At 33.2% G+C, this 14,620-nt stretch overlaps 2 protein-coding genes across 2 annotated transcripts in view; one reads left to right on the top strand and one right to left on the bottom strand.

The window, feature by feature from the left end:
* Nucleotides 1–11,473, bottom strand: part of LOC150092989 (uncharacterized) — a 162,181-nt gene extending 150,708 nt beyond the window's left edge. The window contains exon 1 of the transcript XR_016550455.1: nt 11,341–11,473. The gene's annotated coding sequence lies outside the window, so the exon portion shown is untranslated. The remainder of the gene's footprint in view (nt 1–11,340) is intronic.
* Nucleotides 2,915–3,283, top strand: LOC150092990 (protein ZBED8L-like). Its single transcript, XM_090414123.1, has one exon. The coding sequence runs from the start codon at nt 2,915–2,917 to the stop codon at nt 3,281–3,283; it is 369 nt and encodes a 122-aa protein (XP_090270249.1).
* Nucleotides 11,474–14,620: the final 3,147 nt, after the last annotated feature.

The raw sequence follows: 14,620 nt of genomic DNA on the forward strand, positions 1-14,620 counted from the left end.
ATTTTACAAGTTACTAAATTCTTAATAACTTGTAAAAAGTTTTTAATAATTTTTATAAGTGGAACTATCTTTTAGGAAAATAACAGAAACCCAAGATAGATGAGAAAATAAGAAAATAATTCAGATATAATTAGAACATTTAATATAAGTATTCGAAAAATAAAATCTTCACAGAATAACAGAAAATAAATTAAATTACATAAATATACTTGAAATTTTTTTAAATTAAAATTTTAGGTTTTTTGATTTCATATTCACAAAATTAGAAATAATGGTCTTAACGTCTAATTCCGCACATATATCATTTTCAATAACTATTAATGCCAAATTAACAAGCCTTTTTTTGTGACATACTTGTTCTTAAAGTAAGTTTTAATCAATTTCAACTTGGAAAAGGAACGTTCTCCGCTCGCTACACTAACAGGTAAGGTTAATAATATTCTTAAGCAATTGAAAAGTTAGGGAAAGATAAATTATTGGACACAATAAAATTAAGAATATCGAAAGAGTTTTGAATATTTAAATTATCCTTCCGAAAAATATCCTGGAAAGCACATAACTCATCATATAGTTCTATTGCATTTACGTCTTTATTGTCGCCGTCCTTCAAGAGAATCTCTAAATCGTCAGCATTTTTTCGTAAATCTTCGTTGTTAATTTGTAGTAATTATACAAGAAATTGAAATCCAAACTGCTCTTTCAGTATTGTGTTGTTTTTGTTCACCACATCTTGGCGAACAAAAACAACAGGATGATTTTTTCCGCAATTTTTGCCAAGCATGAAAGGAGACTGATAGGTCTCCGGATTCCTTCATCTGTACTCTTGGCTGATGTAAATTTGATGTTTATATTCTTCATCGTCTCTACAATTAAAGACCATTTTTCTTTTGTTCTTAAAATTACTGGTGAAATCCTCTCTTTGGGTTGTGCCCTGGAGTCAGTCTCTATTCTTTCATCAGGTGGTGCTGTTAAGTCCATTGGAGCTTCCAAGGGTTGAGGTATTATTTCAGGTTCTGCAGCTCGTGACTCCTTCTTGCGCTTCTTTCTGCTGACAACCTGATAGTCTGTAGAGTCATCTGAGTCCACTAGAGGCTGGTCGATAACTGGCGACATAGTCTCCCTGGTGTTATCTTGAGAAGTGCTGGGGAGAGGGTCAGGGGATTGGTAGTCCTCTGATTCAACCTCTGTTATTTGGTGTATTGCTACCTTTTCTGGCCATTTTCTTTGCAACAGGCCACCTACATGCTTGAAGACTGCCAATAGCTGTTTGAAGTCTAGCTCATCATATGAAGTGTCCATGATTTGGCTTAATTTGTGATTAGAAGAGAGCACGGAGGTTGCTCAAGTGTCCGGAGCAACTTGCAAGTAATCCTGTGGACTTGAGGGTCCACTAGCAAATCCCGTACACTCTCAGGTGTCTACCAGCAATAAAATACAACTAGCTGTCCTAGAATAGGGAAAAGGAGTGTCAGGAAATCACTTGGGCACAGATTGAAATCCTACCTCCCTAAAAAAACCACAAATCCACCAGTGGTCCTCATTGCGGGTGGGACTTGCCGGCCATTAGACCTCTTGTGTTTCATGCAGAGAGGGAGACAGTAGGAAACAAACTGTGTCTGCGCGAGTGCAATGCGCGTTTCGTGAAAAACCTTGTAAACAAACTAATCAGGCTCAGTCTAAAATAATACTTCCGTTCACATCAAAAGCTAACCCCAACTCATCGCATTTCAACTCAATTGTCAGCTATGCTTTTATCTTTCGGTCGCGCGATCTTTTGTTAATACCGCACCAATCATATGCACGTTTTAATAACCTGCCTTTGCTGTTTCGCGTTAGGCTTAAATACCGTAAAGGGAGAAAAGTCACAAAAGAGAAAAATGTTCCTGGTCCGGGGATTCTCTTATTCAGGTAATATTCACTAATTTCATGTTATCAGTCTGTGGTGTGCCAGTATCGGTAAGTGGTGATATTATTTGATCTATTCTACGTTAAAAATTTAACCCTGAGATGGATAAGGGGCGGATAAAAAAAAAAAAAAAATCAAGCGAACAATCAGAAACAGACTCAAAAAAAAAAAAAAAAAAAAAAAAAAAAAAAAAAAAAAAACAGTATTTCATATTTTACCAGAACAGTCCGCGTCATCTTCAGCACCAAACGGTAAGAGAGACAAAAAAATGTCACACGAAAAAATTTTGAAAATACGATCCTTCTTATTTGAAATATGGGTTTGTACCATCATATAATAATTCAAACAAACGTATGTGTATAATCTGCTGTAAACTGGGTCGCATGCAAATGATTGCATGCTACCCGGAAAACATTGTCGCAATTTAGATACTGTTCATGGGGAATATATAAGAGTAAGACAATTGAGTTTTTTCAAAGAAAGGCTGAAGAATTAAAACGACAAACTAAATGTTTTTCAAAGCATGCTAAACTGAATGACAAATTAGTAAAAGTATCTTTCGAAATTGCTTTGAATTGTAAAAACAAAGAAGAAACCTCATGCAATTGGTGAAGACCTGGTCTTACCAGCAGCAATAAAAATTTGCGAAACTATCTATGGTTCCGAAATATCAGAACCTTTAATTCCTGTGTCTAATATAACACAATTAAAAGAAGAATAGATTATATTGCCGATAATATCATGTCTACATTAATTTCACGAATCGAACAAAGTAATGCATTTGCCATTCAGCTTGATGAATCTACGGATAATACCAAGGACGCTAATTTAATGGCTTTTGTTAGATACTTCTATAATTTTCAAATTCATGAAGATCTACTGTTTTGCAGAAATCTTTCCGGTACAATCAAAGGAAAAGATATATTTGAAAAAGTGAATAATTTTTTTAAAGAATATGAACTTGATTGGCAAAAGTGCATCCGGATTTGCACGGATGGTGCCGCAGTAATGACGAGGAGAATTTCAGGTTTTGTAGCAGAAGTAAAAAAAGTTTATCCGAATGCAAGACGTGTTCATTGGCTTATCCATAGAGAAAACTTAGTATTTCGACAAATGGAAGAATCGCTGAGTAAAGTGTTATCAGAAGTTTCTACTGTAGTTAACTATATAAAAAGTAATGCTACTAATTCAAGACTGTTTCGTATTTTATGCCAAGAGATGGATTCCAATTACGACACTCTTTTATATCACACAGAAGTAAGGTGGTTGTCCCGCGGAGAAGTTCTGAAACGAGTTTTAATATTGAAAGATGAACTACCAATTTTTCTTCTTGATAAGAATCCCGTGTTAGCATCTCATTTTTGTGATCAAAATTAGTTGTGTTTCATTTCTTATCTGTCGGATTTTTTTCCAAAAAGTTAATGAATTGAATCTTTCTCTGCAAGGAAAAAGCACCAATATATTAACCCTAAACATTAAATTGCAAGCATTTCAAAGTAAACTTTCTACGTAGTTAAAAAGTTTTAAGGATAATAAAACGGAAATGTTTAATTCTCTTCATAAATATGTTAAAGAAAATAATATTTTACTATCAACAGAAAATAAAAAGGATAATAATTAACCACCTCACAAATTCTATGTTTTTTTTCGAAAAATATTTTCCTAGTATTGAATATAAATACAATAAATATTATAATAATTATGTCTCTATTATATTTTTTTTCGAGGGGGCGCTGACATCCAGAAGGGAAGCACTGTACTAGCTGATAGAGCATTTGCGTTTGTGTATAATAATGCTACAAATAAAAATTCTAGAAATCACCATAATTTCTGTCGTTTTTATAGCAAATAAAGAACTTGCGCTAAACGAGATCCAGAAATCAGATCATTTATACGTACATTACGATCAAGACTGCCTGAATAATATATAACAGCACTCACCCGCGTCATATGTGATTGACGTGTAGCCCACACGACTATCGAATCATAATCCAATTTAAATGACGGGATACAAGGCTATACGATTTATGTGAAAAGCAAAAGTAACTGTTCCTTGGCAATAGCGCAATCTTTAAGTTCTTCGGCGGCACTCGGAATAGATTTAAGGGGGGGAGAAAATGATAGCGAGATAAATCGAATTTTTTTAAGTTGTTTTTCAAAACTTGAAAACGGATATAATCAAAAAAGTAGATATAGTGTGTTTAATATACAGTATTTTCCTGCAAACTAATTACGATCACAAAAAGCTTGTTTAATATTATAGGCTTTTTTTTTTTTTTTCATTCATTCACTTTAAATGCGTTGCACTTCGAAAGCGTAAATAACTCTATAAGATATATCCGAATAGGGCTCCGAGGTCACGTAGAGGGTTGATAATGGCTTCGTGTTATCAGTCGCGGCTTGCTACTCAGAAGCCGAGATTCCGGGAGATTGAATCGCCTCCGGTGCTGAATTTAAATGCCTCGCCTGTTCAAGATAGCATGAGGGCTGCCAAACTAGCGAATCTAAACAGTTTTTCTTTATAATAATAAAAGGTCACGTACTGGCGATGAAAGATGCGAGACACCGAGACACTTGCTGTATACACCAGGGCGATTTTAAAACTCTGTCCCATCTCAATGTTCTTCGTCGGTGATTTTTTTATTTATTTTTTTATTTTTATTTTGTACGAAGAAATGCTATTTATTCTGTTGCTATTTCTTCGTAGCATAAATTTTCATTTACGCTCTGAAGAAATTTTACTCGGTTCATCACAAGCAGGAAAATCATTATGATTTATACATTATTGTTTGAAATAATAATAATAAGTCACGATTGTTTAAAAAAAAAAATGACATACATGGGCGTCCCCAGAAAATTTGCCTGGGGGGGGGGGAAGATTGAAGACAAATAATTATATATCAATAAATTTGTATTTAATTATTTTGGTTTTTTTTTTATTTTACAAGTAGATCCCAGGGAGGAGCAAGTGCTCCGTTTCCTCCCACCCCTCTTTGCGGACGCCCGTGATGACATGCTATTTTTAAAATGGGATTCGGGAAAAGTCGATAATTTAAGTAGTTCCAAACAAGAAAACTTTCAAAAAGTTATTATTATAATAAACATTTTTATATTTACAAATATATTTTATACAAATGAAGTTTTTTCTTTTAAATTTTTTGTCATTTTATTAAAATAGTAAGAGTTCCCAAAACAATGTTAGAACTTGAATTTTTAAAAAGGCAAATAGAAGGGCAACAACAATTTTTGATCAAATCCAGAATATAAATAAAGTAAACATGCTTGAGAGATATTGCAAGTAGCGAAAGGCAGAATTCTCTTGAAAACAAAAGTGGAACAAAAAAGAGGAAATAAGTCCATTTTTTATCGATAATTATTTTATTTGAATCATATGAGTATATTTAAGAAGGCACTAAAAAGCAAATGCTTAAATTATTAGTCCAAGTTTAATACATTTTATCTGACAATATAAGTGACGAAATTAGTGTTTTATTAATATTTTTTTTCTTTTTTGAGTGTTTTCTTTTCCTATTTCTCTAGCTAATTTACTCAGTTTCGATTAATATAGCCCAAGAACATGTGACCTGAAGACGATGGGTTATACATTACTGGGTGTTTTATATCCAACAGTGTAACTCTTTGCATGCAAGTAATATCCTCTTGTGTCTAAGGTAGTATTGGTTCGATTACTTAGCTTATTCCGAGTTCAACACCCCCTTTCAACCTGTATGTATGTTGTTGCGAAGCTATCTGGTTGCACATCGTAGATGCGTAGCACCTGTCGGCGTGCAGTGCTAGTTTTCCGTGACCATGTAGTGGCAGTAGCGTAACGACCAACAGAAATCTTCCTCTCCCCCCCCCCTTCTTCCACGAATACGAAAGAATACCCGAAAGCAATAAATTAAACTGCTAATTCAACTTCAGTTGAAGAAAAAAGTATATATGAAAGATTCTTTACATCATGACGAGAATCTCCTGTCTCTTTAGTCAATTGTGAGGATATATATCCGGTTATTAAAAATACGGGACTCGTTTCGTTTATTATCGTGGCATTATTGTGTAATTACTGAATATGTGTGTGCTACTTTTCTTTATCATTCTTCAGAGCACCGCGTAACGTTACAACCCAATACGTCACTTCCTGTGACGTCACGCGTTGTCTTAAAAACCCGTCTGTTATAAGGATAAAGAGTGCCACGTTTGGAATCTTTAAAATCTAACCATTAACTCAACTGCAGTTTGGACATTTAGACATGCAGCTTCACATAAAAATCGGTTGTTTTCTTTTATTTTTTTTTTGTATTCGGAAAATGATTAATCTTCTGAGTCTGTAGGCAATTCATCATGCAAGTTAACATTGATCGTATTTCACTTTTGCACATTTTCCACGTACGAAACCTGCTTTTCAGGTTTCTACATGGAATCCTCCCCCCCCCCCCAAAAAAAAAGATTTTCGTAACACACGCATGCCAAAGTGAAAGTTGTTTATGTTGTTAAAGGAAATTACTTCAAATCGAGAAATTACTCATCCAATGGTGCAATTATCTGAAAGAAGACGTTTCGCTGACTAGTTAGACCAACTCAATAAATTCTTTTATTTTTTTTGTGTGTGTGTGTGTCTATGAGTTTAAAGTCTACTAGAATAAGCACGCTGAATAGAAATAAATCAAGTGGAAATCACAAAAACGTGTAGTACGTGTGCCAATTTCAACACATTGGGAAATCATTAAGAAACAAATTTAGATCGTTAATAAATAAACAATTCAATTATGACAAATTTTTTGCTGGTAAAAAAAAAAAAAAAAAAAAAAAAAAAAACATGTTACGAAGTGGTTATATTAGTTGGGAACAACATTGCTGACACTATTCTTGTCGTTCCCTCCTCTTTAACTACAGGGCACTGAAGTTCTGTTGTTAAGAGGAGGGAAGGCACCCTAGAGATATGTGGAATGAAAGAAAACGACGATGAGTTGGTTCCAAATGATGTTCATCAGCAGCTGTTCGCCTCTATGAAACCACCTGTACAAAAGGCATAAAAATAAATAAATAAATAAAAAAAAAACAGAATGGCTATGAAAAAGTGATCAAAGTGAGTCTTTTAGGAGAGGGGATGTTTATTAACCAAACTAGTATTTTTCTGAATAATATAAACCATTTAAGGAGGTTCCCCCCCCCCCTTCCCAGTTGAAACTTGGAATATCCCGATGTTTGGATTGCAGAAATCATAGTAGATGAATTTTAGATTGTAAGAATTTCGTAGCTTGGTATGATATCTGTTTTAATATTAGAGGTCTGCAGAAATCGGGAAATAATAATATCAGCTATCATTTTTTTTTTAAACCATCGGATAAATCAAAAATACATCAAACATTTTTAATAATACAATTGGCTTTTATCTTCATTTTTCTAAAATTTTTAAAACGATTTTTAAAATGCATTGTGGTGCTAATGTTGCTGATATTAAAAATTATTTTTTTACTACGATAATTCAAATCTTTGGTAAGGTGACATATCTCTAAAACTAGATCCCGGTTACTTAGTGTCATATTTGATTATGTGACACTAAATTAATGAAAACACTAATTTAAAAAAAAAAGACTAATCAAAAATTATGTTGGATTCAGCACATTTAAACTAAAAGTAAATCATTCTGAAAAAAAAAAAAAAGAATGATTTATTTGTGATTTTCTTATTTATAATTTATTTTTTCCCTTGGCTTTCTTTATTTCTATGAATTTTAGCATGAGCATCTGCTTCGATGAATATCCTAAGTTTTAGACGTTTTTTTTTTTTTACTCATTTTTGATTTCATTAGCCAAATTATGCGCCTCTTCTAAAGCCGTGTTTTTTTAATTCATAAAAAATCGAAAGTAAACGCCTTCCTCTCTCCTAGCAACAACACACGACTTCCATGATTTAATTAATTTGTCCTCATATATATTTTTTTCCCTCGTTAATCTGTTTAAACTCTGGTTAGGTAATCCTATTAAGATAAACGGCGTGATTTCCCTTGAAAACATACGTCGATAATGTAGAGGTGACCTCGATGATTATTACTGTCAAGGTGCCTTTTTCCTTTTGATGACAAAAAAAAAAAATAATAATAATAATAAATAAATAAAAGATATACACGGAAATATATTTAACTTAAACACAGAAAACGACTCGCTGTAACTTTAAGAACCTCGAAATCCAGTTGAAACCAAATTTAATTAACCTGATGAGCCCCGACACACTGAAACAACATAATTCAGATAATGTTTTGTAGCCCACAGAGCATATTGTATAATTATATCCACCTTTCGTTGATATGTTGCGTTAAAATAAATTACTTATTTTGTGTTGTTTATTTTATTTATTTATACAGGGGGAAATAAAAATAATATTCTTATTATAAGAAATATATTTATTATAATTTAACAAGTATAATAAATAATTATAATTGCGAAATATAAGTTAATATATGACAGCAGCGGCAGTATCATTGTGACGTATTTTAAACCTAAATTCTTTAATTCTTTTATCTGTTCACAGAAGATATTAATAGCAAAATGTACTATAAATTTTTTCTAATGCTATTTCTTTGCGTAATCTAAAACACCAGCGAAACAAAATTCTTCACGTGCAGTTTATTAAATTATTTAAGGTTGAGCACATCAAAATACGTAACGTGAGATGTCAAGATTTAATTTCCATCGCCAACACCAAAACTTGGCTATTTCTGAGCGTGGTAGTAGAAAATAGCCTTGAAAGTGAATGTTTCTGATTTACTGAAGAACACCGGTAACAAAGCAATAATCACTTGTAATGAGAACACCACGCATTACAACATAACTGTAGTGTTCTTCAAAAGATACGCAGACAGTGCCAAGTACAATTACATAAACTTGTCATCATGCAAGATAAAAACAGCTGAAGTAGGACAAGCGATTATGGAACAATTCTAACATTTATTTATTTTGACGAACACGATATGCATGTATCGTCTGCGGCACGTTAAAAAAAAAACCGGTTATACAGTGACGCCAGAATATTATAAAATTATATTGTCTATTCAACTTGTAAGTCTGCTTGTTAAGTGCGATAAATTAAAGAGAAAAAAAAGAACTTATTCAGACTTTGAGAGTCATTTTGATTAAGGCAATTTAATAGGTAGATGCGAATAGTAGTGACCTCAGAGACTTTTAATGAGGGAGAAAAAAAAAAAAAAAAAAAAAAGGACTTCGAACTAACAATATTTTTTTTTTACCTTTTCAATATTGTAATGTTATTATTATTTATTTATTTTATATTTTTATTTTTGAAATACAAAGGGAGCACCAAAAAGCCTACGTTCAGTTTTGGTATAGGTTTCATTAAGCGGTATGAAACTACCGTTCTGAGTACTTGGGGAAAAAAAAAAAAAAAAAAAAAAAACATGTTTGGTCTCTAGAGTTGGATTTTCTTTGTGATCCTTGTTCCACCTACGGTATAGATTACTAATCTTTCCTCAATAGAATATTCAAAAGCAGAAATAAAATAAATAAATAATAAACTGAAATAAATAATAAGCAAAGAAAAAGTTCAAGGGTTAAGGCAGTGACTCTTAAGCTGATTAAGGTCCCCCCCCCCCCCCCCCCCCGAGAGAATGTTAACACAAACTAGAATAGAAGTGACTAAGGGTGGGTGGAGAAGTATTTTCTCATGAGACACCTGTACAGCAACATCTTTCAGCCCATTTCTCTACATTTGGAATCTCTTCCTTTCTCACGGTGCTTACTATTATAATTTAGGCACAATCGGATTAAAATGGGGGTGTTAAGAAAAGGGATCGGTTCCATAAGAACGTCATTCCATTCAGCTAAGCTAATTGGAATTTACAGTTCTTTAAGAGGATTTCATCGTCATGCTACTAAAATGGTAGGGAAGGTTGCGGTTAGCGGGGGGGGGGAATACTTTTATATTAATTACCTTTAAGATAGCATTGTTCTACTAATATGGTTCGTTATTCTTTATCTTCTTCATTTAAAAAAAAAAATAAGCGATATCTCATTCAAAAAATTTAAAAATCATCTCATATGTCAGAAGTTGCAGTTTAGAAGCGCCTACTTGGCTGACGTTATTGTTTTAACTGTCGAAATTTCAGCAATATGGCATCAGAAGAAAAAGTAATAAAAATAACGCCGTCCAGGTTAGTCTTGTAAATTGCAACTGACCTCCTGGCTGTAATCACAAACAACAACAGTTAATATCTTGGTTGCTTTGTAAATTGTTTACTTTTTGACATACGAACGACGTGTTTATAAATATTGATAAATACTACCTTTCCTATGGATTACTACCTTGTGAGGGGAAAGACTTGCGTCCTCCGATGGTCCCGAGAGTGATTCTATCGGGCTTTTGTATCCTAGTTAGCCCACCCTCTGCGGCAAGGTCAAAGGGGAGGTTCCAGACTTAAGCGCACTCCAAGAAGACCTTAGCGGCTGACCGGGAAGATGAAAATATTTCATATTTCAATGGTTGGAATGTTGGAAAAAGGCAGCAGCAGAACGGGAATTCTCAATCGTCACTATCTCCAGGCTGTCGAACATTGTGTATCTATTGCCGTGCACCAACATTCCTACATTAAAAAAAGTCACGCACAGGCGTCTTCTAAATAGTGGTTACGATCATTAATCAGCCATCTCCAGAACTCACTTAATAGATCAATTTTGGATGACAATCATACTCGTTTTCGCAAGTGACTGCCGATGATAATACATTATACCCTTTTACTTAGCTTCTTATAAGACGAATTTTAATTATGTAGTGTTTTCTAACTACTAGAATTGAATTAAACGTAAAGAACATTTTTCTACCATCTAATTTGAGCATTGAAGGCTCACTTATCACTAACAATTATGATTGCAGTCAAGTAGAATTAAATGAAATTTTCTAGTGTATTTTATTTATTTTTTTGAAGTTATTTATGTAGTATTTGTTTATATATGAAGTGTCAAATTGTATGTTTAGCAACATAACGGTTATGAAATTTTATATCATTGTTGTTTTTAATCCAGAGGTCGTGATTTCATAATAGTAGCACCACCTAGTGGCGCTACCATTCAGAAATCGCAAAACGGTGACCTGCAAGAAGAAAGAATGCTGCATCATTTAGATATTTACATAACGTTAATCATTATTTACTATATACATATGCAATTAAAAAAAAATTGGAGTAAAAATTAAAAGCCCTTTGTTAAAAAAATATGGAAACACACAGTAAAAAGATAACCGCACCTTACATTTTTTTTACTGCTTTCGAAGAATTGCTAATTATTGATAATGCTTTGGAATACCCCCCCCCCCGTCTCATCTCATTGACGTACACCTCAACATCATGGTTGTTTTTACCACCTGACATTACATTAATTCCGTCCATGAACTAGACTACGTTGCTACTAATACCTACTTACCCCAGGCGAACATTTATCCACCTGCTTGGTGTTACAGACGTACTTGACAAGCTATCACTTCGCAAATTCTGGTTATCTACATCTTCTAGACAATTACGAACATCAAGCAGTGAGTTCGTGTTCTGAATTTTTTAAAAATAGTACCGACCAGGGAACTTGGGACTTTTTTTTCGTTTCATTAGACAACAAAATTATTCCCATCTAATTCATCGTCATTATTATGAAGTAAAAACAATTTTTCTTCTTCAGAATAATATTTAAAAAATGTCATTTATTTCTATGCTTTAAAAATATATATTCGTATATTCTTTTCCGTTGCATTTTGTTCCGGGTTTTCTGAGAACTTGTTGTTTTCTAGCATGACAATAAATTTCTGCATGATTTGTTCAAAGTGACGTAACATATTTCCTGCATGGTTCGTCTGCAGTTTGTTGTTCGCATGTATGGATTCTGAATGGAGATTTATTGGTGGTTATTGTCTGTGACGTTGCGTCAAACAAGATTTTCTTTATTTTATTCCACGAGGAGAAACAGTAATAACTTTATTTTATTTATTTTTCCCTGTTTCCAAAATACTTAGAAATTTTATTAAATTACTTATATAGTAAATATGTAGCGTCAGCACTAATTGATCGTATTCGTCACCAGGTAGAGGTTACATCTTCAAAAATAAAAACAAATAAAATAATAATAATAAAAACTGTATAATATGATTTTTTCTCAGTTTATTTTATTTCGTTTTTATTAAAATAAAACATTTATGTATTTCATTTCGCTCTTATTTCTACTGCAGAACAAAAAAGAATAAAAAAAAAGTTAATAAATCAATAAACGAAAAAAAATAAAAACAAGAATTATGTATGCAAATTTTGTTCTATTCCAGATCTTTGCTATAAGGACTCGTCTAAAATTATAACGGTATTTTTTTTAGATATTGTACACCTTTCCATCGCTCATATTGCGTGACACAGTGTCATATAAATATATTAGGGGCTCTGCCCTTTTGCGCATTTCGCTTACTAATATCTCCATACTTGTAGGATAGGAAATTCCATGTTACTGCCATACATTCTGCCACAAGAATATAGAACAATGCTCATCGATCTGTACTTTCAAATACATTTTCAAGTACTGTATTTGAAGAACCACCACCATGTACTTATGAGTATAAATAGTTGCAGACACATTTTCGACGTCTGTTTATTTATTTATTTATTTTTGACATCTCTCTCTCTCTCTCTCTGTGTGTGTGTGTGTGTGTGTGTGTGTGTGTGTGTGTGTGTGTGTGTGTGTGTGTGTGTGTGTGTGTGTGTACAGTTGTTAAATAAGCATTCAGACTTCACAACTACAACAAGAAAAAAAGACAAAAATAATTCTTAGACGCTATCAGAGAATTCCCCTTTTCAAAGAAAAATTTTATTAAGGAGTTTGCACATGAAGCCATGTGTGAAGGAAAAACAATCCTTATTTTAGAAAATTGTGCGTTGCCACTAATAGTTTTCCTGGTAAGCCGTTACGGCTGAATAAATCGAGGAATTTCAACCGAGACTTACCAGTACACAGATGAAGGATTCAACTACTCAACCGTTGGCATTCCTGTTCATTATACATATTTATTTATCTAAATTACTTCAGCAAATGCGAGTTAAAAAGGGACCGCTGGGACTGATGAGCTTTGTAAACTGACATGACATGCACGAAATGTGACCGAAAAGTCGAATCGTGGTAATATGGGACATATTTTTAAATTTTATTTATTGCTATTTTGTTCAAAGATTTTTCTTTCTCTTTTATTCGCAAATGTGCAAACGATTTTTTATTTATTTATTTTATTTTTTATTTATCTATTTATTTATTTATTTTATGAAGAAGGTATTCGAAATTGTGAATTAGACGCTATCTCAAACCCATCTTCGAGCACCATTTAAGGCGGGGGGAGGATCCGACGTCTCACTCTTCAGAAAAAGTGAGATATGCAACTTGTCAAAGACCGCAAAAATGCATTGTCTTGTTTCTTTGCCGGCATGGGCATCCGCATTGGGGGGGGGGGGGGGCACACGGGACACTTCCTCCTGTGATCTACTTGTGAAAAAAAATAATAATTATGTAAATAAAAAAATATTGATGTAATTATTTGTCTCCAAGCTTTCCCCCTCTCTCTGGAAAATTTTCTGCGGACGCCCATGTTTGACCGTATATTCCTAAATTAAAAAAAAAAAAAACGTAGGGACGCCTATTCATTATTTTTTTCTTTCCAATTTAATTTAATCTTAACATTGCAGTAGTTTAATAACCATGTTGTTGGGGGGGGGGGGGGGAAGCATTTTTCATATCTTAACCTCATAGTCTTAATTGCATCGTTCGTGACTCCAAATAATAATAACATTTGTAGTATCGCAAATAGAAGAGCATTAACATTTCCCACCGTTTAAATTGGCCGTTCATATCAAAATTATGTAACTCAGGAATTAATTCCTTTTTCAAGTTATTTTTCATATTATTTGAATTTATAATTATAACTGGTAAATCATTCGTGTACTGTATTTAAAATGATGTTTTTGAAGTCGATATTTTTTTTTTACAAGTATTAAAAAATTTCTAAATCAACACTGTAAATCGCGTTATTTTTGTAAACAAATTATTTTTTTTACACACATGCGCGTCGCATAAATAGCGAAATACCAAACGAAGTTCAGAATTAGTTGTCATGGTAACAAAATATGAAATCTATACGATTTGGTTTCCAGATTTATATGACGAACTATCAGTCAACAGTCAGATATCTCATATAAAATTGTCCTCAGCCGGAGAATTTGTTTTGGATTAGCTGAAATTTTTTCTGTCACGAAATTTTTAAACTATGATAAAAAGCAGAATTAAACATGACTACTTTGCGAATAAAAAAAAATATATTTCTGGGAGCAAATTTTCTAATACCTTAGTCTTAGACTGTTGAACTCGGCCTTATCTGAAGCAGACGAAGATCGATTTTTCTTTGTCTTCCTTTCAGACTCACAAAGGCCTCGCTTTCAGCTAATCTATAAGCTCAACCGTCGGTAGCTAGAAAGTTTTGGAATGCTACCTTTAAGCAAATTATTCTTTTCTTTCTTAAAGAAACTAGCTTTTAAAAATATCTTCATATTATCCCCCTTTTGTGTGCTTGGGGAGTGGGGGGAAGGGAAGTAAGTTTAAGGATTGCCAAAGAAAACACAAACGAGAGTCCTTTCACTTATTCCGCATTGCGTTTGGTAAAAAGGAATAAAGGCTAAGTTGCTCCTTT

This window comes from Typopeltis vanoorti, chromosome 24 (assembly GCF_054136105.1).
Source record: "Typopeltis vanoorti isolate ZY-2024b chromosome 24, IOZ_Tvanoo_1.0, whole genome shotgun sequence".
In the NCBI taxonomy this organism is placed as follows: Eukaryota; Metazoa; Arthropoda; class Arachnida; order Uropygi; family Thelyphonidae; genus Typopeltis; species Typopeltis vanoorti.